General features: G+C 51.6%; 3 protein-coding genes across 11 annotated transcripts in view; 2 read left to right on the plus strand and 1 right to left on the minus strand.

Annotated features, from left to right (window-relative positions):
• TK2 (thymidine kinase 2) overlaps positions 1–25,290 on the minus strand; it is a 1,024,677-nt gene that overhangs the window by 321,018 nt on the left and 678,369 nt on the right. The window lies entirely within an intron of this gene.
• On the plus strand, positions 296–15,330 carry CA7 (carbonic anhydrase 7). Of its 3 annotated transcripts, none has more exons than XM_021094019.2 (7): positions 296–460; positions 2,905–3,102; positions 6,446–6,564; positions 7,291–7,386; positions 7,491–7,553; positions 8,033–8,188; positions 15,008–15,330. In XM_021094019.2, exons 1-7 carry the CDS (start codon positions 421–423, stop codon positions 15,182–15,184), a joined length of 849 nt encoding a protein of 282 aa, XP_020949678.1. In that variant the 5' UTR covers positions 296–420; the 3' UTR covers positions 15,185–15,330. The 3 variants fall into 3 exon arrangements, with proteins under 3 accessions (XP_020949678.1, XP_084816256.1, XP_020949679.1); XM_084960130.1 differs by lacking the exon at positions 15,008–15,330 and adding an exon at positions 13,457–13,638; XM_021094020.2 differs by lacking the exon at positions 15,008–15,330 and adding an exon at positions 8,972–9,750.
• Positions 18,249–24,515, plus strand: PDP2 (pyruvate dehydrogenase phosphatase catalytic subunit 2). 7 transcript variants are annotated; one of them, XM_084960044.1, is made up of 3 exons: positions 18,273–18,517; positions 19,479–19,528; positions 20,473–24,515. In XM_084960044.1, the coding sequence occupies exon 3, from the start codon at positions 20,520–20,522 to the stop codon at positions 22,113–22,115; it is 1,596 nt and encodes a 531-aa protein (XP_084816170.1). In that variant the 5' UTR covers positions 18,273–18,517; positions 19,479–19,528; positions 20,473–20,519; the 3' UTR covers positions 22,116–24,515. The 7 variants fall into 7 exon arrangements, with proteins under 7 accessions (XP_020949673.1, XP_084816170.1, XP_020949670.1 ...); XM_021094011.2 differs by having other exon boundaries at positions 18,273–18,376; XM_021094013.2 differs by lacking the exon at positions 18,273–18,517 and adding an exon at positions 18,554–18,817.

Below are 25,290 nucleotides of genomic sequence, written 5' to 3' on the forward strand. Positions count from 1 at the left end.
TGAACAATTCAGGGACAAGCCTGAGGAAGGGATGGGATGTGGGGAAGCAGGGGTGGCCCGCAGCATAGATGGTTGCTCATGCACCAGAGCCTGAACAGTTGCTGGAGGAAAGGAAGGAGGGCGGATGGTCAGGCTAGGGCCGGGGTGAAGTAGGGGGGAGGTTTAGGTCTCCTTGACCCCGCTTCTTGAATCTCAATTCAAGGCTCAACTGGCCTGCGGGCGGGTGGGCGAGGGCGGGGCAGAGCCAGCCTCTCTCGCCCTGCTGGGGAGTGAGGATGGGGGCGGGTCCCCCGGGAACTGCTCCTCCTGCCTGCCGCCGCTTTAAGAAGCTGCTCCGCGGCAGCGAGCGGGGCCGGAGCCGCAGCCGAAGAGAGAACTGAGCCAAGCCGGCAGGTGCACTGCTGTGGGGACGGCAGAGGCATGACCGGCCACCATGGCTGGGGCTATGGCCAAAACGACGGTAGGTGCAGACCCCATTCCGTCCCGACCCATTGCGATTCGCCTCGACGCTCGGCGCCTAGCCGGTTTGTGGGACCAGCAAGCGCCCCGTCCTCCAGGCGGGACCGGGACCCCCACTTCCTTCCAGCCCCCAGAACCCGGCCCACCCTCCTAGCCAGAGCCCCGTCTCCTCCGCACCTGGCGCAAAGTCCAAGCTGCGCCCCCGGCCGGCCCCGCAGCAGCGAGCCATCCGGAGATGGAGCGCGTCCTGCTGCCTCCTCCACGCAGCCCCTGACGGCCACGCTCGCTCGACCCCGGGCCCGGACACTCTCTCACTCATCCCCGGTGTACGCAGCGGGTGGCGGTCCCGCGGAGCGCTGTGCGTGGTATCTGTGCGGGGAGCGCGCACGGCGGGTGAGCGGGGACCTCTGGGGAGCTGGGCTTCGCGTGGGCAAGGGCGCGGTGTCCCCGCAGAGAGTTTCCCCGTCGAAGTGTCTGAGCCCTCGTGTCTGCAGGTATGTGAAGGAAGGGGCATTTGCGAGCACGCGGATGTGTGTGTGAGTGTTTGCATCGGGCAAGGTGTCTGAGCACGTCCCAATGTGAAGCAGGGGAGCCCGTGGCCCACAGCAGTCCCCTGGTCTGACTGGGAGACAAGCCCCTCGATTCTGCCTCAGTTTCCTTAGGATTCAGAGGAAGGGAGAAGAGCCAGATGGCTTGAGTGTGGGTCTGGGGGAGGTCAGTCCCTTTGGGGCTATTTCTTACCAAGTGGGGTGGGGGGATAAGGGTGCCTAGCTTTCCCCCAGGTGAACAATGAGGATCCAAGATCCAGGCTGCCCGGGGCGGGGGTGGGGGGTGGGGGGGTGGGGGGGAACATAGTGATGAGAGGAGCCATTCCTACTTCTCTGGGGAGAGGCAGAGGGTGAGTGGGGGTCCTGGGCTTCAAAGTCTGGGGGTCAGGATGTTACAATAGCCCAGAGGGAGTGAGGGAGCTGCTGTGGTGTCTCTGGCCTTCTCTGGGACCCCAAGCACCTAGGAGCATATTTTCAGGGAAGAACCCCAGATCTAGACATGCAAAAGCTAGAAATATTCATAAAAAGGCAACAGAGATCATCAGAGATGGAGAGAGAGGCAGAGAAAGGGCAAGTTGACAGGACCCATGGAAGATCACTTCCCTCCCCGCCCCAAACACCTGCTCCCAGCCAGCTTCTGGGTGCTTCCCCCAGCCCCGAGTCAAAAAGTCCAGCTTTCCTGATAGTCCTGCCCACCAGCACTGAGAGTCCACTGCCCCATTAGGCCTGCCCACAGCTGGCCACCCTGCAGCTATATCCCTCGCCCAAACCTGGGTCACCCAGTCTAAGGGCAACGAGGGAGAGAAGGACAAGGATGGAGGTGCCGGCATGCAGCACGCTCACAGGACTTCAAAAATAACCCAGTGGGTCTGGGCCACAATTCTGAGTCATGCATTGGGGACACAGCTCTGTCGGCACCTGCTGCTGTTTTCTCAGGAAAACTTAAGAAGCCAAAAACTGGGAGAAGCACCAGCCGGCAATGGCTCTAAAAATAGGCTGCATCTCAGGATGTTCCCCAGAGAGATGCTGAGCCTCTCGGCTGCAGATGGAGCCTCTGGGAGGCAGGTGGTGGGTGCCTGTGGGTGTGCATGCAGGTGTGTATGTTTATATGTGTGCATGAACATGTGTTTTGCTGTCGTCTCTTAGTGCAGACCTGAGTTTGCAACAGAGGGGATCTGTGTTTGAGGATGCATATGTGTGTATCAGATGTAGCTGGCAGGGCTGTGTGTTTGTGCGCATGTGCTCTGGGTACCGTGAGCCCAGGTCACCGTGCACATATGTATTCGCACATGAAAATCTCCAGAACCTCACACGGCAGGGAGGGCAGCTAGGGCAGTGCACACACCCACTGCGTGTTTCTACCAGTGCCCAAGTGTGCATGCGCATCTGTGTGAGTGGCCCTCAGTTCCCTCGTCTATGAAATAGGGATCACGCTGGTTTCTCCTTCATAAGGTAGGGTGAGGAGCAAATGCATGTCGCAGAGGCAAAGTGAGGTTGTTTTCACAAACACCAGTGCCAACTTGGCCAAGGTGCAGGAAGAGGCCAGATACCTGGTAGGGTCAGATCAAGACTTCAGGAACCTGGGGGGCTCTCCGAGTGTCTGCTGGGGGTTGGGGAGGACCCACAACCCAGAACTGTCCCCGAGCCTGTAACTTTTTTGTGCTCCCTTCCAAGCATTACCTCTGCAGACCTCCCATCAGCTCTGGGTGTTTTAGTGAGGCCATTTTGCAGGTAAGGAAATGGAGGCTGAGGGAGGACGTAGCTCCAGACTGCGAGGCTCCAAAGCAGGGGCTAACCTCTGAAAGGACACCCCGGATACCACCCCACACAGGGACCCTCAGCCAGCAGCCCAGGTTATCTGGGCTGGCCTGAGTCCTTGCCCTCTCACCACCTGCAGGCCCCTCACACTGGCACAAGCTGTATCCCATCGCCCAGGGAGACCGCCAATCACCAATCAATATCGTATCCAGCCAAGCTGTGTACTCGCCCAGCCTGAAGCCTCTGGAGCTTTCCTATGAGTCCTGCACATCCCTCAGCATCGCCAACAATGGCCACTCCGTCCAAGTGGACTTTAATGACAGTGACGACCGAACTGGTAAATGGCCCCCGCCAGAACCTGGCATCCTTCCCCCGGGGTCCTAACCCCATTTTGGCCAGGCTCGGGCGGGGCAGCATGCTGTGGTGGGGGAGGAAGGCTCCGCTTCTCACCAGCTATGAAGCCTTAGGCTGAGCCTCAGTCTCCTGATACAGAAAGTGGGAGCATTAGGACCCATTTTCTTCCCTAGGGTCATAGAGAGGAAAAGTGAATACCTGAAGTGATGTTTGTAGTGCTAGCCTACAGCAGATGCTCGAGAGATGCTAATTCTTTCTTCTCTTTCATTTAGTGCTTTAGGTCAGGTTTGTTTTCACTCCCTGCCCCATCACTGACCTGCGGTGTGGCCTAAGGCCAAACCCTCCTCTTTGTGTGATCTGGCCAAGCCCAGCAGAGAGAGAGGGAGCAAAAATGTTCTGCATGCCAGGCCCTTTGCTAAGGTCACAGGCAGCTCTGCTCTTCCGCTTAAGAACCTACGTCTAAGATGGGCAGGTAGAGACTCAGTGAGTTGGAGAGGGCCAAGTCCAACTCCAGTGGTCTTTTCTCCAACTCACCTACAACCTCAAGATCTCAACCATCTTGGAGCAAAGAGAGGCGAGTAGGAATTTGCAGCAGCTCCTTCCAAGGTCTCTTTGCCCTTAGAGTCTAGTTCAGGATTAGAGTCCAGGTTCCTTCATGACAAATTCCGAGACAGAGGTGTCTGGATCATCCTTAGTAAAGGGGTTTTGTTGTTATGACCACGCCTGTGAGGAGTGGAGTGGGGCAAGGAGGGAACCTGTTAGAGTGTCTTATGTAAGGAGGTGACTGGTACTCTGGCCCTCTGTCTTCTCCCCTCTTAGCCTCCCCCCCCACCAACACACATACAAGGAAAGCACTCAGAGGAGCTTAAGTTTCAAGATGAAAATCAAAGAGCAGAGAAGAGGAAAGCCACGTAGGAGGGATCACTGTGGCTTAGCCCTGAGTGCCCTGGTAGGCTAGGGGAAAAAAGAAAGAGGATCATTTATAGTTCTTGTTGCAGAAGGGAAAAAAAATCCAACACATTCTCAGAAGAGAAACAGCATTCCCCGGTACTGAATTCTAGGAAATGTCTCCCACTCAGAGCTTTAGGAAGGGACATGGGACTCTTGACGACCTTAGATCACAGTTTATGAAAGAGCCATTTTCAGATAGCTGGGTTTTCTAAAGAGCCTTCAGAGGGCACTGAGGGTCAGTCCAGACATCAGTAGCTCACTGAAGGCCACTCCTGACAGGGGAAGGACCAAGAGAACATTCCTCTGGACCAATGATCCATGGGCTCACTTTCAGGCCTGGCTGAGGTTCCCTCCCCTACCAGAAGGCCCAGGCCTGAGGGGGTGGGGGACCAGTGGAAAGAAAATGGGCTTGAGGAGCCCCCATCGTGGCTGAGTGGTAACCAACCTGACCAGTATCCATGAGGATGCAGGTTCAATCCCTGGCCCCGCTCAGTGGGCTAAGGATCCAGCACTGCTGTGAGCTGTGGTGTAGGTCGCAGACATGGCTCAGATCCCGTGTTTCTGTAGCTGTGGCGTAGGCAGGCATCTGCAGCTCTGGAATTTCCACATGCTGTGCCTGTGGCCCTATAAAAATTAAAATAATAATAATAATAAATAATAATAGGAGTTCCTGTCGTGGCTCAGTGGTTAACAAATCTGACTAGGAACGATGAGGTTTCGGGTTCGATCCCTGGCCTCAATCAGTGGGTTAAGGATCTGGCGTTGCCGTAAGCTGTGGTGTAGGTTGCAGACACAGCTCGGATCCCGCATTGCTGTGGCTCTGGCGTAGGCCGGCAGCTACAGCTCCGATTCGACCCCTAGCCTGGGAACCTCCATATGCCGTGGGAGCAGCCCTAGAAAAGGCAAAAAGACCAAAAAAAAATAAATTTTAAAAAACTTTTTAAAAAATAAATAGCAATAAAAGAAAAGAAAATGGGCGTGGGAGTGAGGCACTTGGGGTTCTGCCACTCCCCAGCTATGTGACCTGGGCAGGATGCCTACCTTTCTGGGCCTCTGCCCCACACCTGACCAAGGGGGTAACAATGTATCCCCCTCAAGGTCACCGTGGCGGTCGATGTCTGCCGAGTGCTGATCACATAGCAAGTACAGGGTGAGTGGCAGTGTGGTCTATGGTCAGATGGAGCCAAGCTCAAGGGTTAGGGAGGGAGGGAGCTCTCCAGGGGACAGCACTGTGAGCCCCAGCTGGGGCGTGCTCCCAAGAATGGGCCCCCACAGGCCATATCAGAGCAGCTCAGCCTGCAGGCCTGGGTACTCCTACCTCCCCAGGATGGGGCAGCCTGATTGGGCCCCTGCCCACAGCCACCCCCACCCCCTCAGGCTCCCTTTGTCAATCATTAAACATTGCTATGGACAGGCCCTGCTTCTCATATAGGACAGGACAGCAAGAGGGGCCTTCTGGGCTGTCCCATCATCCTTTTCCTCGAGGGGTCCACAGCGGCAAGGCCCTGCTCTAGTCAGCAGTCCTGGAGGGGGCTAGCGGAGCTCTGAGGCCAGGGCTGTCACCTGATCTAGGGGCTCACATTCAGGCCTGGCTGGGGATCCCTCCACTGCCAGATCGCTTTCAGTTGGAAATTCAATCAGTCTCACGAGGCCCTGTTCATGGCCCCAGCTCACAGGTTATCAGGATGGGAAAGTCACAAAACCAGCATTAGTGGGGCCTGCCAAAGAGGCCATGGGGAGAGGGACACTGGTGATACCTGGGCCTGACCATCAGAGTGGAGACCTCTGGATGATGTCAGGTCCTGGGGAGGCTCAAGATTCTGGAGGGGCAGCCTGGTCTGGTGACTGGGGCCTTGGGCTCTGGACTTATGAAGTCGTTGTGGGCTTGCTGTGTGACCTTGGGCAAATGCCTTGCCCTCTTTGTGCCTCAGTTCCTCCTTTATAAAATAGAAATAATAGGTTCTGTCCTTCATGAGCTACTCTGAGGACTAAAGGAAAGACTCCTTCTGATCCAGCTCTGGGTCAGGACTCTAGATATATAACAGGTCTATTGTTAGGGATAGCGGGGGCCTGAGAAGCCAAGTCTCAGCTTCCACATGAACCAGGCAGGACAGGGGAGGATGGGCAGATGGAGAGATATGCCCTGTCGGTACCAGACTCCTCTGCCACCTACAGGCCTCCAGGATTTCTCCCCTGGTCCAGCTAAGGGCATAGGGAACTGGGTGGGAACTGGTCCAAGTCCGCTTTGCCCAAGGAATTTTCCTTTTGCGAAAAGTTTATCGCATCTTGAACACTGCCCTGAGCCTGGCACTGCTGCCTGTGGGCAGTGTAGGCTCTCTCACACTGACTGCTACACGTCCCACTTCTACCTGCAGTGGTGACTGGGGGCCCCCTGGATGGGCCCTACCGGCTCAAGCAGTTCCATTTCCACTGGGGCAAGAAGCACAGTGTGGGCTCAGAGCACACGGTGGACGGCAAGTCATTCCCCAGCGAGGTAAGACCTTCCTCTCTCTGAATCCCTCCACTGCTTGGGGAGTCAGGGGCTTGACCAGAACCAGAGGTGGGGCTCTAGAGAGTGAGGAGGAACACCCAGATGCCTTTGGGAGAGATACCCCCTAACCCCCCCAGCACAGGGTCTTCCACCTGAACTCTGCCCGCTGTTGTCTCATCTGTGTGTCCAGAAGGAATTTTCTGAAGGGCAAATCCCACCACAGCCGCGCTAACAACCCTTCAAGGATTAAGCTTGGCATTCAAGGCCCTGTATGAGCTGGCCTTGTCCAGCCTCATCTCCCCCTGACTCTTCACTCTGACCTGCTTGTGATGAATCCCCTGCCCACACCTGGCTCCTTCGTACCTGCAGGCTCTTGTCTATGCCGTGCTCTCTGCCTGGAATGTTCTCCCCGACAGTTCCGTCTGATGACCCCCTTCTTAGTCTTTGGACTCAGCTGCAGCCTCCGCTTCCTCAGGGTGGTGGCACACTGAATGGGCATCATTGTCTATTTCACTGAGTTCTCAGAGGGTAGGGCCCGAGCTCTCTGGTCCCTTGGGGCTCAGGAAAGTGTCAGGCCCAGAAGAGGAGGAACGCTATCTGTGGCTTGCCCTGGGATCCCTTCCTGCAGAGGACCCAGGAGTCTGGTAGGAGTGAGGGCAGCCTGGCTCTGCGCTCGCATGGCCCCTGAGAGGCACTAAGCACTGGCCTGGCCTGTTGTTGCCTCCATAGCTGCACCTGGTTCACTGGAACGCCAAGAAGTACAGCACCTTCGGGGAGGCAGCCTCGGCACCCGACGGCCTGGCTGTGGTTGGTGTCTTCTTGGAGGTGAGGGGTGGTTACTTGGGGCCAGGAGGGGCATGGGCAGCCTGGTACCTCCCCTACTTCAGAACTCAGTGGGGGCGGGACTCACACTGCCCTCTCCCTACCAGACAGGGGACGAGCACCCCAGCATGAACCGTCTGACAGATGCACTCTACATGGTTCGGTTTAAGGTGAGACCGGGGATGCTTGACCCAGAGCAGCCTGGTGGGGAGGGAGGAAGAGACTAGGTCACAGAGTGGACCCAGCACCTTCAATGCCCTGCAAGTGACTCCACTGTCCTCAGTATCAATGGCCCAGCTGAATCCCTAGCACGCAGTCTGGTTGGGCGTAGGGTCGACAAGATGCTGGACACATTAATGGCCCTCCGACAAGCAGTGCCATAAAAGTCTGCTGAAGGCAAGGGAGAGGACATAGCGCTCAAAGAAGTCCAGAAGCTGCAACTTTTATGTATAAGAGGATGGGTGGGAAAGGCCGGCCTAGGCTGGGAGACGGCCTCTGAGATCACAGCGACCTCTGCCCACAATTTGCATCAATGGGCCAAGGAGAAGCCTAAATCCTGTTGAATGAAACGAGTGGGGAGGCTGTTGGTCGGGATCATCCGCCCAGTGGGAGGCCTTTGCTAATTCTGGGGTCCCCCACCCTGCCCCAGGGCACCAAGGCCCAGTTCAGCTGCTTCAACCCCAAGTGCCTCCTGCCTGCCAGCCGGCACTACTGGACCTACCCTGGCTCCCTGACAACACCCCCACTGAGCGAGAGCGTCACCTGGATCGTGCTCCGGGAGCCCATCAGCATCTCTGAGAAGCAGGTGAGTCCTCCCCGAGCACCCAACAGGGGGATGTCGCCCTCGAGCACACCCAGGCAGGAGGACTCTCCCAACCAGCAGCCCACAGCCTGTGGTCCCACCAGCAAGGCTCCCATCTTTTGCTAATAAATGTTTAGATCCTTAGATAGGATTCTGCTTGATTGTTAGTCCTTAGGACCTGGACACAGGCTGGAAGGGGAGATCTCTGGATCCTGGAACCACCCCCGGTGTGAGAGAATCTGAATGCTACATTTACTGATAGTTCTTAGCTCAACAGGATGGAAACTGGAACTAGGTAGAACAGGGTCCAGTTATTCTTTTTTTTTTTTTGTCTTTTGTTTTTTTGCTGTTGTTGTTGCTATTTCTTGGGCCGCTCCCGCGGCATATGGAGGTTCCCAGGCTAGAGGTTGAATCGGAGCTGTAGCCACCGGCCTACGCCAGAGCCACAGCAACGGGGGATCCGAGCCGCGTCTGCAACCTACACCACAGCTCACGGCAATGCCGGATCGTTAACCCACTGAGCAAGAGCAGGGACCGAACCCGCAACCTCATGGTTCCCAGTCGGATTCGTTAACCACTGCGCCACGACGGGAACTCCCGGTTATTCTTTAGTGAGTAAGCCGCTGAGGTTAGAGTCCCAAAGAGGAAATGAGTGGAGAGGAATAAGGACGAGCCCTAGGGATGAGAGTACGGAGGGGCAGAACTGGGTGGGCATGTGTGCCCGATGCTGTGTCGGGGATCACAGCACCCCCACTCCACCCTGCGTATCTCTTCTGCAACCTCAAGATGGAGAAGTTCCGGAGCCTGCTTTTTACCTCAGAGGATGATGAGAGGATCCACATGGTGAACAACTTCCGGCCGCCACAGCCACTGAAGGGCCGTGTGGTCAAGGCCTCCTTCCGGGCCTGAGCTGCCTACCCACCCAGCTGGCCGCTAGGGCACCGTCTTCCCAAGGGCTTCCATGTTGGCGGACACCAAACCATCTGAGGCTCCCTGCCTGGGAGCGCTGCGGACCCCCCTTTAGCTGGCTTGCTCCTTGGCCACCCTGGAGGCCTCTTCATGGGACCCTCTAGTTGGGGGATGCCTTTCAGCTGCCCTGGGCACAGGAACGACAGGAGCTGAGCGTGGTCCAAGCCCGAGGCTGCCTCTGTTCTCCAAGACCCAAAGGCCCCTGGGAACCTTCTCTTGTCTTCCCCACTGGCAGTGACAGCAGCCCCACCCTGAGCTCACACTGTGATGGATGAGACCAAACTCACTGGGGCAGGCAGCTGGCATTGCCAGAAAGACTCAAGCAATAATTAGAAGTGGGCACAGCTGCCCTCTTGGCGTTACCTCTTCTGCAGGCCTCTGCCATGCACACACCTCACTGCCAGGCCATTAAAATCAGGACCCAGCCTGCTGGAGGTGACATGGCCTTCTCCCTCCAGCCACCTGCTGCCATAGGCAGGCACTGGCTACAGCTTATGTAGTATCTCCCTTCATCCCCACCCAGCCACCAAAGCCTCTACGTGACAATCCATCCATGCGATGATTAATAAATTCATTCATTCATGTAACAAATACCCATTGAGTGCCTGTGTTAGGTTAAGTCCTGTTCCAAGCATGGGGCAGCAGGGGGAGGCAATGATGGGAAGTCAAGCATAGTATGTTGAGAGGGCCACGGGCATTGAACAGGTGAAGGTTATACAGAGGGCAGGGCAAGGGCTGTGGGGGCGGAGGAAAGGGGCAGGCTGTCTCCCCTACCCTGAGCTCACACTGCGATGTCTTTGGTGAAGAAATTAAATTCCAGCCAGTATTCCAAGGCAGAGAGAAGGGAACAGATGTTTGAGCTGAGGGGAGAGCCGTAGGGCAAGCGCCAGGGAAGACCCAGGTGTTTGCGGAGCAGAGAAGCTCGGGTGAGGCTGGAGCCCTGGGACTAATGGGAGTCAGGAAGGATCTGGAGTAGAGGGCCGGATATGCAAAGGAGGGAGGTTCCTGTGCAGTGTGGGTGGCCAGGCAGGAGGGGTAGTGGGGAGGAATTGCCAGCAGCCAGGAGAAAGGATTGGGGTGGTGGAGGCCTGGAGCTGGGGGCCGGGTGAGAGAGATTCAGGAGGTAGAGCCCAAAGATAGCCTCAGGCTATCTGCGAGGGTGAGCAGAGTGCATGGTATGTCCCTGGATGGAGAGGGGCCTCCGTGGGGGCTAGGAAGCCCAGACAGGAGATGTTTTATAGATGGTAAACAACTCCTGGTAAAATTCCAAACAACCCAATGGTTATTTTCTACATGTTAAATGATAATAAACATGCAAACATTGTTTTGTGTTTCCAAATAAAATAAAAAAGTTTGTAGGCTCCAAGGGAGATAGACAGATTCCTCACCTGTCTGAACACCCAGGTGAGATGTCTGAAGGTGGGGCAGGACTCAGACAATCCTTGGTTGTGTGACTCTGTCCTAGGACTCCTAGCACCCCGGCCATCCCAAATGCCAGGGGTCTCCTCAGCTGCGTGACAACTGCCTCTGGATTCTCCAAATGCTCTCTGAGGTGGTGCCACAAGATTAGGGGACGAGTGGGAAGGCCATCTGGGGATCAGGGAGAGGGTTAGGCATAGCCCGAAGGAGGTGAGGGCATGGGTGACAGCATGGATGGCGGGTCCTCCCTGTGGCCAGCAGGCTGGTCTCTGAGGATGGAGGGTTGGGGACCCCATGCAGAGCTTGTTACCCAGCCCCCAGCTCTCCCCTCAGAGGCCACGACCATGATGTTTCCTGGACATCTGCTCAACTGCTCTGGGCCTCTCAGGAACTGCACCCCCCCTGCACACACAGGGGTCCGTTAGCCTCAGCCTCTACAGGGACCTCTGCAGGCTGAGAATCCACCTAAGCTATACATCAAAAGGACTATGGGGAACTCACATGTATAATTAGGTATAAAGATAATACAAAATGATAATAAACTGACAGGTAACTATAAAGAAGGTAAAGGTAGATCTCATGTCTCTCATTATCCTTTTTTTTTTTTTTTTTGGCTATGCCTCCAGCATGTGGAAGTTCCTGGGCCAGGGATCAAACCTGCAACACACAATGACTCAAACCACAGCAGTGATAATGCCAGGTCCTTAACCCACTAGGCCACAAAGGAACTCCCTCATTATGCTTTTATTTTAATAAAACATTTAGTTGCCCCTTAGAACTTGTTCCTTGTGCCTGTGGTGTGACCCACCAATGAGCACAATCCACAGACTGACTCGTTTAATTAAACCCAAGACCTTTTGAGGTGAGCACCATTCTGATTCTCATTTGGCAGATGAGATATTGAGGATCAGACTGGTTAGGACAATTGCTCTGGGCCACAAAGCAGGGATTCCTGGGACTAGGACTGGCCTGAGTCACCAGCCTAAGCCCCTTAAAGGGGATTCAGCCGGGTACTACACACACACACACACACACACACTCAGTCTGGTACTAAACACACACGCACACGCATATTACATTCAGACTGGTACTAAACACACACACACACACACACACACACTCAGTTTGGTACTAAACACACACGCACACGCATATTACATTCAGACTGGTACTAAACACACACACACACACACACACACTCAGTCTGGTACTAAACACACACGCACACGCATATTACATTCAGACTGGTACTAAACACACACACACACACACACACACACACTCCCTCCCTCCAACAGTGCTGGGAAGTGAGAAGCACAGGTGCTTCCAGCAGTATGTTTACGCCCCCTGGTGGCCACGTGTAGCTTCATCCCTGGTTCATCCCAGCCAGTGATCCAACAGCAGCGGGGCTCGGCCTAGCTGTGCTGGGATAGAACCTTGCCCAGCAGGTCACTACTTGTCAAAATATTTAAAATATGTTTTGCTGTCCTGTGCTCCTGCTTCACTGGCAGCCTCAGCTCTTGCTTCTTCTGCTGCCCTGGGAGTCCAGCACTGAGTGGAGCAGGCAGCTGCTCAGTGCCACTGAGACCCCTGGGCTACTGAGGAGAGGGCACTGGTGGAGGGCTAAGGCAGTAGCCCCACTGGTCCCCAAAGGTACAGAGGATGCAGGAGGGCATTCCTGGCAGGGGAACAATAGGGACAAAGGCCTGGAAGTAGTTACACAGAACTGAAGGTTAGTGTGGAAAGAAAGTTGCATTAAACCTGATCCAGTCTCCAGCATAGCCTGGGGATGAGGTGGTGCCCTGATTACAAGGACGGGTCCTAGTTCTTTAGACAGAAATAGCTCCAGAGCCAAGGAAAGGAGGACAGCTCTGCTTCAATGCCCCCACATACTCTCCCCTGCCCCCATCCTGTAGTCACCACACAGCTAGGGGGAGGGGTCCACCCCCACAACATACTTAGGAATGGTTGTTCCCATTCAGCAGATGGAGAAACAGAGGCTCTAGATTCATCTGAGGCCCCTTGCTTGAGTCATGTGTCCAATCGATGACAGTGCTGAGGTTCTCATGTCTGCCTGACGTTAGGCCCAGCCACCTGAAATCACCACATTGCAGGGGGGGGGGGCCCTTTAAGAGCTGAATGAGAGAGTTCCCTCATGGCTCTGCAGGTTAAGGATCCAGTTTTGTCACTGCTGTGGCTCTGGTTACAGTTGTGGTGCAGGTTGGATTCCTGGCCCAGGAACTTCTGCATGCTATGGGTGCAGCAAAAAAAAAAAAAAAAAAAAAAAAAAAAAGGCAAAAGAGGCTTATTTTTTTTTTTTTTTTGCTTATTAGGGCCAACCTCTTGGCATATGGAAATTACCAGGCTAGGAGTCGAATTGGAGCTACAGCTGCTGGCTTAGGCCACAGCCACAGCCACAGCAACGCAGGATACAAGCCATGTCTGCGACCTACACCACAGCTCATGGCAACGCCAGATCCTTAACCCACTGAGTGACGCCAGGGATCAAACCCATGTCCTCATGGATCCTAGTTGGGATCGTTAACCGCTGGGTCACAAAGGGAACTCCAAGGCTCTTTTCTTTTGGAAAAGCAGATGTAAAATTGCTTAGGGACTTGGCCCTGTGTAAATGAGCCCCAGAGCCACAGTGCCACTCTGGTCCTCAGCAGAGAAGAAAAAATACCCAGTCCATGAACTCCCAGCCTTCCACAAGAAGTGGGATATTCACAAGGAGTTCCTGTCGTGGCTCAGCAGTTCCTGGTGTGCCCCCCTGCAAAAAAAAGAAGTGGAATATTCACATGGAGACTCTGATTGTCGCTATTGATTAATTAAAGTATACCTGATTTTCTTTCTTTCTTTCTTTTGTCTTTTTTGTCTTTTTAGGGGTGCACCTGCGGCACATGGAGGTTCCCAGGCCAGGGGTCCAATTGGAGCCACAGCCACTGGCCTATGCCATAGCCACAATAACACCAGATCCAAGCCGCGTCTGCAACCCACACAACAGCCCACTGGCAACGCCAGATCCTCAACCCAATGAGGGAGGCCAGGGATTGAACCCGCAACCCCATGGTTCCTAGTTGGATTTGTTTCTGCTGCAACAGGAACTCCAGTATACCTGATTTTCCATGAGTGTATTTGAAATGCACCAGCCCTGAATTGCCCCCTGGGGGACAAGACTTAGAAAAAACACACACATTAACACCAATGGAGATGAAGTTCCTATTAAAATATAGTCTTTACCAGATGAATGGATTAAGAAGATGTGGTATATATACACAATGGAATACTACTCAGCCATAAAAAGAACCAAATAATGCCATTTGCAGCAACATGGATGGAACTAGAGACTCACATACTAAGTGAAGTAAGTCAGAAAGAGAAAGACAACTACCATACGATATCACTTATATCTGAAATTTAATATACAGCACAAATAAACCTTTCCACAGGAAAGAAACTCATGGACTTGGAGAACAGACTTGTGGTTGCCAAGGGGGATGGGGAAGGAGTGGGATGGACTGGGAATTTTGGGTGAATAGATGAAAACTATTGCCTTTGGAATGGATAAGCACTGGGAGCTATGTTTAGTCACTTATGATGGAGCACGATGGAGGATAATGTGAGAAAAAGAATGTATGTATATATGTATGCATGACTGGGACACTTTGCTGTACAGTAGAAAAATGACAGAACACTGTAAACCAGCATAATGGGAAAAAATCATTTTAAAAAACATAGTCTTTACCGAAAGATGGCTAAACAAAATCACAACATGGTGACAGGGTAACTGTCTTCCAGGGACAGTTTACAGGGATTCTCCCCAAACTGGTCCCTCAGGCTACCAAATGTGGGTCACAAGTTTTTAGGAATGTGGCTTGCCCATGAGTCCAGAGACCAGGACTGAGACCCCTCTCAGCCACAAGCTTTTTTGTTTGTTTTTTAGGGCTGCACCTGCGGCATATGGAGGTTCCCTGGCTAGGGGTCAAATTGGAGCCATAGCTGCTGGCCTGTGCCACAGCCACGGCAATGCCAGATCTGAGCCGAGTCTGCGAAACTACACCACAGCTGACAGCAATGCCAGATCCTTAACCCACTGAGCGAGGCCAGGGATCAAACCTGCGTCCTCACGGATGCTAGTCAGATTCATCTCTGCTGAGCCACAACAGTACTGCAGCCACAAGCTTAAAGTTGGATCACAAGGGAAACTGGGGAAGCCAGTTCAGATCTCTGGACTCTATTTTGCTCTTCTAAGAATAGATATATGGGCTTTTCACAAAGTACATGGGTTCTGCCAGATGTGACTAGATTTTACAGCAAAAAGGAGGTTCATGGTGAAATGTTTGGAATTGCTGAGCTGAGACTGGATGAATTCCTTTTACTGCAGGACTTTTCAGTGCCTTAACTAAGCGATTGTTCGTTGTGAATCTCTTCCAGGGCAATGCAGTATGGATGTGGTCCTTTTCTCTCAGAACATTTTCTGGGATCCTGTTCCATGGGCCATACTTTAGGAAGGCACGGGTGAGACTCTCCTTCAAGCTCTCTCCAGTTCTGGCCCAAGAGCTGGAGATGAGACAGGCAGCCCTGGCCATAAAATTCAAGCCCTTCCCTTAGTTGGCAAGGCCAGGACCTTTGTCCCTGCTATATATTCTCCTTAGAACATTGTCTCCCAGATACTGTCAAGCTCACTCCCTAACTTCCTTCAGATCTCTGTCCAAAGCCTACCTTATCAGATAAACCTTCCTGATTTCCCCATCTAAGATAGCAGCCTCCTCCAGGGCCCTGTCCTCTCCCCAGCTGCCTCTCTTGCCCCAGAAGAGACTTTACCCGGCCTGTGCTGTGGCTTCTTCACTCCCACGCCTGTGCATAATTGTTTAAGACAGATGTTACTGGAGTTTTTCCCAATTATTAAATGCCTGATGCCTGTTTCAAAGAGTTTTTAAAAGGAGTTCCTATCGTGGCTCAGCAGAAACAAATCCGACTAGTATCCATGAGGACGCGGTTCGATCCCTGGCCTCGCTCAATGGGTTAAGGATCTGGCGTTGCCGTGAGCTGTGGTGTAGGTCGCAGACTCGGCTTGGATCTGATATTGCTGTGGCTGTGGTGTACCCCAGTGGCTACAGTTCCCATTCAACCCCTAGCCTGGGAACCTCCATATGTTTCAGGTGTGGTCCTAAAAAGACAAAAAGGAAATAAAGAAATAAGTGGTCAAAGAATGTGAAAGTTCCTACAGAGATAAGCATTGTTAACAGCTGTTAACCATATTGTTACTCTTTTCTCTGCACGCAGAGGCATGGGCAAGAGGAAGGGGAAGGGAGAGAAATAGAGAAATAAATAATTTCGGTTATTATCAAAGGCCTGCTCTTCTTTGTTGTAATCTTGTTTTTCTCTCTGACTTCTGTCCTCGCCAATAGCTCCTTCCTGGGCTTTCCAATCTGACTTTTGGCTTCGTGTTGGGCTTTGGGGTCCTTAGGTCAGGGTGCTGACAGTCCACCCTGATCCTGCCTAAAAGGAGAGCCCTGGGCCTTCAGGGCAGGGCCTCCGCAAGAGTGGCAGGAGAGGTACCCGCAGTTTCCTGGAAAACTACCATTTCACAGCGTAGCCCAGGCCAGTGCTGTATGGGCAAGAATGGGAAGCTGTGCTTCTGGAGGGGCTCCAGGGCTGTCTCCCAGCTTCCTCTTGCCTCCTCTTCCCCATACTAGACCCCCATTGCTGATTCCACAGCAGAAAATCTCCCCACCAGGAAGAACTCATCCCTTTTAAAGGCTCATCTGATAAGATCAGGCCCACCAAGGATAATCTTCCTTTTTTTTTTCTTTTTTTCTTTTCTGGCTGCACCCGCAGCGTATGGAAGTTCCCAGGCTAAGGACTGAACCTGAGTCACAGCAGCAACAATGTCAGATCCTTAACCCACTGCACCAGTCTGGGCATTGAATCCACACATCCTTCATTCATTCTTTTCTAATAAGACCTTGAGACAAGGAAGCCTTGGGTAGGGTTCTAGGGCTGGCCAACATCTATAGGATGTCTGAGCTGATTATAGCCTTTAAGCAAAAGTTCTGGTGCACACAAAACCCTCAAGGGTGACTTTCTACTTTGGAAGTGGTGTGTGTGTGTGTGTGTGTGTGTGTGTGTGGTAACTTACAAAAACTGAGTGGTTTCAGACTTAGCAGAGTGATGTAATCTTTTCAGGAAAGTGTGGCGGAGGCAGCCATCTCGGTGTCTCCAGTTGTTGGCCCAGGGCCTGGCATATTCAGGCACCCATAAACGCCTACAGATTGAGTAATTAAACTGTGCTGCCTCTGTCCTGAAGGATGACCCTTTATAACCCCAAATGAACTAAAAGACTACACCAATTTATTTAGAATCCCTTAGAGTTATTTTTAGTTTAAGTCTGAAACAGCCCTTTCAGTATCCAGGAAGAGAGATAGTGCAAATTCTGACTTACTCTTTAGTACTTCCGGAAGGGACCAAGGGTGAGTGGCGGTATGAATATCATATCAGGGCCAAGTATGACAGGAGCTGTTTTATGGCAGGCAGGTCCTTGGATCCAGGTGGGCTGGCCAGGTTCCCCAGGTAAGTCAGTGTGTCTTCCTTCTAGAAGACCACATTTCCAGGGCTCTAAGTGGCCTTTTCTGGTCACCTCCTATTTTTCTCTGTTTCTGGTGGGAGGACTGCCCTTGACTTACCACAGTCAGTAGGAGAGTTCTTTTACAGTGATTTGAAAGGCAGCAGGCCATAACTGGGATGCAGAACTTCTGATGCCACAATGGAAGGGACTAAGGGAATATCTGGTGTCATGGTTCTCAGCCTTTCTCAACCCACCAACCAACTATTGTGGTAACGGTCAGTGGCCATGCCAATGTAAATGTCAGTTCAAGGCCCAATGGTTGGTGGGAAGCCATTTTACAGCATTTTACAAGATTTTACAGCAGCAATTTGCATTGTAGAAGGATCACCCTACTTATTCTGTAGAAGCAGAGCTACTAGGGCCAAGATAAAGTCAGAGGTGGGGAGACCAGATGAGAAGAATGGAATAGAGTGGCAGAGCAGCTGGAGGCAAATGTTTGGATTGGAGTTGTTTAGGAGATGAGGTGAACAGGATTAGATAACTGACAGGAGAGGAGTAGGGGTGAAGGGAGAGGTGTCAAAATGACTCCTACTTGGGGCTTGAATCTCTGAGCAGATGGTGGGGCCGTTACTACGTTAGGGGAGGAAAGAAAGAGCAAAGTTAGCAGAAAGATGACTTCTAGGCAAGCTGTGTTTAAGGCGTTCGGAGGGCCTCCAGAGGGAGGCAAGTAGATATAGAAGGGTGTGGCGCCTGAAAGAGGGTTGGCACAGAAACGGAGAGGAGGCCGTGGGGTATTATTAACAACGGTGACGAGTGGGAGAGCCTGGGCGTTTTGGGGTGTGCAGAGTGCGGAGTGTCACGTGGTGGGATGCTCTGCCACAGGACTGCCTGATCCCTGCACCCGGGCTACCTACAGTCTAGGAGGTTACCTATAGTCCGGAGGAGCCCGGAGGGTGGATGGAGGTGGGCGGGGGAAGTTGAGGAGGAACCGGATTTGGCCCCTCCGGGTCCCGCCCTCTTGTCCTCCTCAGCCATTGGGCAATTCTGCTGCCCGTCATGGGCCCGCCTCCACAGATGAACCAATAAAGACTGGCAAGAGGATGCTTCCTTCTCCGGCAGCCGGGGATCTGCACTAGAGGTACTTTCAGGGAGGCGAGTCCTGGGTGGCTGCAGCCGCAGCACTGCACGCAGGCGCGGAATTGAGGGGGGGAGCCCGGAGGCCTCGGCGCAAGCAGGTGAGAGGAGGGCGAGGACCTGAGGTAGGAAAGTGGGCTACGCGGGTTGTGAACGCCTCTTATCGCGCCGGGCCTGGCCAGCCCCAGGCCCGCTCCGGCCCACGGTGTCGGTCGGCTCAGGTGCTGGGGCGGAGAGCGGAGGTGAGGTGAGGTGAGGTGAGGGGGCGGGCCCGCGGCGGACCGGGAAGAGCCTTGGCCTCAACTGCGGTCATCCCTCTCGCGCACACGCGCCACGTGGGCCCGCGGCCTTACGGCGAACCCTGGGCTGCGTACAGGGACGTCCGCACTGGCTGTTTCAGAGTAGCCCTGTGAGCGCCGCTTCGCGACTTAGTTTCCCTTTTTATGGACTGAGAAGCTGGAGCTCAGGGACGTAGCCGCGCCAGGGTTTGAAGGAGATCGGGTTTAGTGGACTCCGGAGGCCGCGCTCTTATCTATGAGGCTGTGGGTCAGAAACTTGACTTGGGGACCTGTTTTCTTTAGATATGCGAAATTATTTGGGTCCGGGCTGCGGCAGACCGCCTTGCATCGGGCATCGCTGCTCGCTTCTCTGCTGGGCGGGGGGGAGGGGGCGCGGGCGCGGGGAGGCGCCTTCTGTGCGCCCTGGCCAACCGCTCCTACTCCTAGTTGGGCGGCGTGGGCTGAGGAGAGGGGGAGTGGTCTTCAAGTGTGGGAGCTCCCTTTACCCCCACAGACAAACTTTGGGGAGGGCAGGATTCCTAAACGAAATCCAAAAACACGTGGAAAGGCTCCTCCTCCCGAGTCACCAGAGAAACTAGAAAATAGAACAGCTTTTTTTGTCTAAGGAAAAATACCGCTAGAGGCTGTTGAAAGTGCTAGGAAACTGTTTCCTTCATGCCCTTGCAGAGGCAGATGCGAACCTTTTGGAAATCAGTTTGGCAGTATGCGTCTACACCCTTTGACCTACTGATTCCAGTCTTGGGAAATAAGCAAGTAGGGAATAGGTTGATGTGTTAGGTATTGCGGTTTGGTATTTTACAAATAGAGAGGCAGTGGAAACAACCTCTAAATCTCCAATAATACACTTAATGGTAAAAGTAATAATACTCTTTTCAAAGGGTTATATTTCTTTAAATCCTCACAGAAATCCTTTATGAAACTATTATTCGCATCCTACCGACAACTGGAGCTCAGGCAAGTGACGTCGTGTGTCTAATGCTAGACAGCTAGGGTCATACTGCGTGTGCTTTGGGTCCTCTGAACTTGCCATGTTTCGCCATTGTTTGAGGGCTTATTGTGCAAGGTACAGGCCTGGGCACTGGAGAACCACTGGTGAGTAGGTCAGCCATGGTTCTTAAATTTATGGAGCATGCACACATGTATGCATTCATTTGTATATAAGTAGAACAAGCTCTGGAGAGTTTATTAAAGAAAATTTTTGCATGGCTTCCTTTTCTCCAGTCTCTTCTGGCATGCTTCTATCATCACCTGGATCAGTACTAGCCTGCATCCTCTGGAGTATTTTCCACATGCTGTGCCCAATTCAAAATTACTACCCTGCAGTGCTGGACATTGTTTTGGCCAACATGGCATAGTGCTCCAGCTCAGATTTCCTCAAGGCTAGACACGTGTTGGTGAGGATGATCGGGTCCACTTTGCCTTGTCTGATAATTTTTAGAGGCTGTTCGTACCCCAGCACAGACTTTACATTACTTTACTCATTACATTTAATGAGTTAGAGCTTAATGTTGGTCTGACCCCAGTGACTTTTCTGTCTTCTTTGCTGCCACCGTCTTCCTGTCTTATATGCTGGAGGGCCTCCAGTTGAGTACAGCCACCAGTATGGCTGGGGAACAAGAAAGAGAGCTTATGTTTAAATAAACACTTAAAGCCTACTGGGGAGAGTGAACATGGGAGCGAGGCACTGGGCTCTGGCAAGGGAGTAGATTTGGAAACGAGGAAAATGTGGCTCTGTAAGAGGAGAGAGAGTGTAAAAACCCTGTTTTGTACATTTTCTGGAATGTGTTTATTATATGTTATAATAGGAAGCAGGGAGACTTGCTTAAGTATTTTGAGATTAAATGTTTTCAGAAGTCAGTATTTTTAAGAAATTAAATTTAAAACTCTTAAATTTTCAGATTAAAAAAAAAAGTCTTGCTGAAGGAACATATTGTACAGTTGCAAAATGTCGAGTACTGTGTCCTACTGGATTTTAAGTTCTGCAAGGAATGGCATTGCCACATTACAAGGGGGGCAACGTTTATATTCAAGGTGTGCCTCAAATAGGATTAAATCAAAATGGAGGCTCTTTGCCCGGGGGCCAGCCACCTTAAAAAACAATGCCCCATGTGATGATGGCCTTGCTCTGCGGAAAGCCTATAGACACACCTCGACAGAGGAAGAGGATTTCCACTTGCAGCTCAGCCCCGAACAGGTAAATGAAGTGCTTAGAGCTGGTGAGTCGGCACACAAGATTCTTGACCTCGTCAGCAGAGTCCCAAATTCAGTATTGAGGTTTGAGAGCAACCAGCTGGCTGCCAATTCCCCCGTGGAAGACCGGCGAGGTGTAGCTGCCTGCCTGCAGACCAACGGGCTGATGTTTGGCGTCTTCGATGGACACGGTGGCCACGCATGCGCTCAAGCAGTGAGTGAGAGGCTCTTCTACTATGTGGCAGTGTCACTGATGTCCCAGCAGACACTGGAGCAGATGGAGGGGGCCATGGAAAGCATGAAGCCTCTGCTGCCCATCCTGCAGTGGCTCAAGCACCCAGGGGACAGTATCTACAAGGATATCACGTCACTGCACCTTGACCACCTCCGTGTCTACTGGCAGGAGCTGCTGGACTTGCACATGGAAATGGGGCTGAACACTGAGGAAGCATTAACGTACTCCTTCCAGAGACTGGATTCTGACATCTCGCTAGAGATCCAGGCCCCCCTGGAAGATGAGATGACCAGGAACCTTTCACTCCAGGTTGCTTTCTCCGGGGCAACGGCTTGCATAGCCCATGTCGACGGAATTCACTTGCATGTGGCGAATGCCGGTGACTGCCGGGCCATCCTTGGTGTCCAGGAGGACAATGGCATGTGGTCTTGTCTCCCCCTCACCCGGGACCACAATGCCTGGAATCCATCTGAGCTGTCTCGGCTAAAGAGAGAGCATCCTGAGTCAGAGGACAGGACAGTCATCCTGGACAACAGGCTGCTGGGCGTCCTCATGCCCTGCAGGGCCTTCGGGGACGTCCAGCTGAAGTGGAGTAAGGAGCTGCAGCAAAGCGTCCTAGAGCGGGGCTTTGACACCGAGGCCCTCAACATTTATCAGTTCACACCCCCCAACTATTACACTCCACCTTACCTGACAGCCAAGCCTGAGGTCACATACCACAGGCTGAGGCCCCAGGACAAGTTCCTTGTGCTGGCCTCGGATGGCCTGTGGGACGTGCTGGGCAATGAGGATGTGGTGAGGTTGGTAGTGGAGCACTTGGCCGAAGGGGGTCGGCACAAGCCAGACCTGGCCCAGCGACCCGGCAACCTGGGACTCATGCAAAGCCTGCTGCTGCAGAGGAAAGCCCAGGGGCTCCAGGCTGCTGACCAAAATGCTGCCACGCGCCTGATCAGATACGCTATAGGGAGCAACGAGTATGGGGAGATGGAGCCGGAGCGGCTGTCAACCATGCTGACATTGCCCGAGGACTTGGCCAGGATGTACAGGGATGATATCACTGTCACTGTGGTGTATTTTAACTCCGACTCAATTGATGCATCGTACAAAGGGAGTTAAGGGTCTCCCATCCTATTGCCAAAGTTAACTTAAATGCTCTTTTAAGACATTTTCACTTACTCTTAAACTGGCTTTTGAAACCTTAGTGTTAAAAGGGCAGGCAGATATAGCTTGCTTAGTAAGAGACTAACATAAGAGAAAAAAAAATTTAGGTTTAAAAACACTAGCGGTGATTTTACATCCCTGAGTGTTTTGGTGTCCTCTTCTATGCAGAGAGAGCAGAGCACAGAGACCAGAGAATTGGCTTGGGCTCGTGGAACCCAAGTCCTTTTATAAAGACACTGGTGTTAAACTGCCAGCCTGAGCCCTTGAAAGGTGTATTTAATCATGGTTCTAAGAATATGAAGGACTTCAAAATCTCCTGGGGTCTTGCAAAATCTGCAAACTTGATAATTCTCCTCAATTCACAATCATGGATTTCTAGACTATGAAGGGAAGTTTTGTTTGTTTTTTATTTTAAAGTTACTAAAAGACCTAGGTTTACAAAGCATATTGCAGAATACGTTTCTATGCAATATTGTAACTTTTTGTGTGTGATTTTACTTGTGAAAACATTTTGTAATGCTGCATTCTAGTTCAGATTTAGTTTATCTCGAAACTGAGTCCTTAAACTTGCAAACAGGGCCTGCTGTAAACAAGCATGCTTAGAATGAGTTTTCTTGGTTTTCAGCTGAGGGTGAAGGCTGCCAGAGCTCTGAACCAGCTGAATTTATTTGTGTTGCTTTGGGGCCCTTCCACTAAGTCCTACCCCCTGAACCTTTGAGCTGTGCTAGGAGATCACTTCTGTCTGAGCCTTAACTCCTGGCCTCCTGCATTACTAAAATTTCCTCTGGGGTTTAGTAAATCTCTGCAGATGTACTCACAGCACTTACCCTTTCTGATTATACCTCTCAAACATTCTTCTAATTCCTCCTAATGCTCTTTCCCCCTCATTTATGCTGAACTCCCTCACCCTGCTGCTGACTGTGCAATACTGTCTAGAAAGAATGCTCCCACTCTGCATGGTTGCAGGGAAGGAGAAAATTTCAACATTGCATGTGGTGACCATGACAGGTAGTTTAGGCAGGACTTGCTTATGCCGTAGATTGTGGACTTTAGATTCAGCCTGAACCTGGAGAGGGGAAAGCATGGACCTGAGAACAGTCACTAACCAGGGCTCACTAGTTGCATCTGGAGAGACACAGGGAGGACGAGATTTGTCTGATGGGACACTTGCCCTCAGACTGGGGATAAATCGCCATTGCTACTTCTGGGGAACCAGACCTTATTTAGTACAGGAGTTGGGGAAGAACCAGATGTAACTAGTAATGGCTTTCTTGGGCTGCACAGTCTGTGTTTATTTGAAAATTAAGCCACGTGGATCCTTTTTTGGGAGGATGAACTTCATGGTCTAAATTGCTGTAGCATTTCAACAACAGGAAACGTGTCCCTAAATGGAAACACAACTATAATCCCATAAAACTGACACTTTTTATGTTCCTGCTCAATCTTAAATTGATCTGTCTCCTCATCTCAACTCCCTCGAGCCACCCACTGAAAGGAAAGCAAATAGCTAGGTTTGACTTCCTCATGTTCACATTTAGGACATTCAGATGCTGGGAAACTTCCAGCCCGGGGATATTTCCATTTGTTTTCCAGTGCAGCTGTTTAGTGATACGGCTTCATCTAAGAAATTCTCTTTTGAGTGCTTAGGCCTTGGTCCTTTTATTCTGAAACAATTAATATTCCTTCTGATCCCCTAGATCTTAATTCAGAAATAAGACATGAATCACCATCTCTCAGCTTGCATGAAGGTTTGCTACTAGAGCCGAAGACTGCTTGTCTGCAGGTCCTTTGTTCTTTATGCCAGATGAACCCTGACGCACCCTCGGAGCAGTTACTGGGCTTTTATATACTGAGTGTCTGAATCCTGTTATGGAGCCTAGTGTGGGTCATAAATATAGCTGATTAAGTAACTTGTGGGACAGCTGAGAGAATGCAGACTTCCCACCTGTTTCTTCAAGTGGATCTGGGTTTTCTCTGCTAATAGATTTCCTGCTTTCTAATTGGTGTATTGAGAGAGAAGAAAGGCTGCTTTATCATCTGCTTTTTCCCACTGTGAACCCCGTCTGCTCTTGGCCATGAATGCTCCAAGGAGCACCTCCTTCTGGTTAAACCCCAGCATCTCTGACCCCCTGACCACCATTCTACTGTCACTGGCCTTCCTGAGGCATATGGGCCACCGCTTGAGGACACTGGGATTTGAGGGGGGGGGGGTGGTACTTGTCAGGTCTTCCAAAACACGTATCATTCCTTTTATGTAAAGATTTTGATATTGAGACTTCTAAAATGAACTAAAAAATGAGATTGCTTAATATTTAGGATGTCACTTTCAAATAAAGTATGCTTTGGTGCTTTAAATTGTCTATTATTTTAGGTAAAGAACATCGGTAATATTGGCATACTTTAGATATTGTTTTATATATGAATAATAGGGTTCTGTGGATTCTAGGGATGCGCCAAAATGGATAGAAAAGTTCTAGGATCAAGTTAGTATGCTAGGTCAAGTTACTTATTCAATTTTCTGAGATGTTATTTGTAACATTAAAGCTGATTTAATATAATGGGAATGTAAACGTTGAGCTATGTTAATATATAAACATATTTTTCCCAGAAGTCTGATTAGCCTAAAAGATCAAGTGGGTAGAAGTTCTCTTGTGGCGCAGTGGGTTAAGGGTCCCGTGTTGTCACTGCAGTGGCTCAGGTCAATCCCTGACCTAGGAACTTAGAGATGCCGTGGATGCAGCAGAAAAAAAAGAGTGGGTAAAATTGAGATTAGACCCAACTGAGCTGGCATCTTGTAAATATGAGTGAAATATAAACAGCTCAAACTTAAGAGAATAATTGTATAGTTGAATAGAACAACAACAACAAAAAATGTGTTCAGAAGGAGTCTGGCTTGACTCTTTGATCCATGAGTCCCTAGTGACTGATTTTTGTTGGACAATTTTGGGGAGGCTGCCCAGGTTAAACCAGAATATCCTGGACTGAGCTACCCCAGTTTCATCTTAAGTAGTTTATTTGTCTCTGGACTTGACTCTTTTCCATAGCAGAAAAAGCCCTACTTTGGCTTTGGAGCTGGGGATAAAGGCTGGTGGTGCCACTTGTATGAGCTGCCATGTGTATCACCAAGTGG

This window comes from Sus scrofa, chromosome 6 (genome assembly GCF_054392235.1).
Source record: "Sus scrofa isolate SSC_HxYL_T2T_F1_AM1 chromosome 6, Sscrofa_HxYL_maternal_Yorkshire_Landrace_v2.0, whole genome shotgun sequence".
Classification (NCBI taxonomy): Eukaryota; Metazoa; Chordata; class Mammalia; order Artiodactyla; family Suidae; genus Sus; species Sus scrofa.

What these genes read in the sequence shown, in the direction of transcription:
- CA7 (XM_021094019.2), top strand. Translation starts at nt 421, where the DNA reads ATGACCGGCCACCATGGCTGGGGCTATGGCCAAAACGACG. An exon ending in GGGCTATGGCCAAAACGACG is followed by an intron (nt 461 to 2,904) that starts GTAGGTGCAGAC and finishes CACCACCTGCAG; the next exon opens with GCCCCTCACACTGGCACAAG. An exon ending in TGGTTGGTGTCTTCTTGGAG is followed by an intron (nt 7,387 to 7,490) that starts GTGAGGGGTGGT and finishes TCTCCCTACCAG; the next exon opens with ACAGGGGACGAGCACCCCAG.
- PDP2 (XM_021094014.2), top strand. Translation starts at nt 20,520, where the DNA reads ATGTCGAGTACTGTGTCCTACTGGATTTTAAGTTCTGCAAGGAATGGC.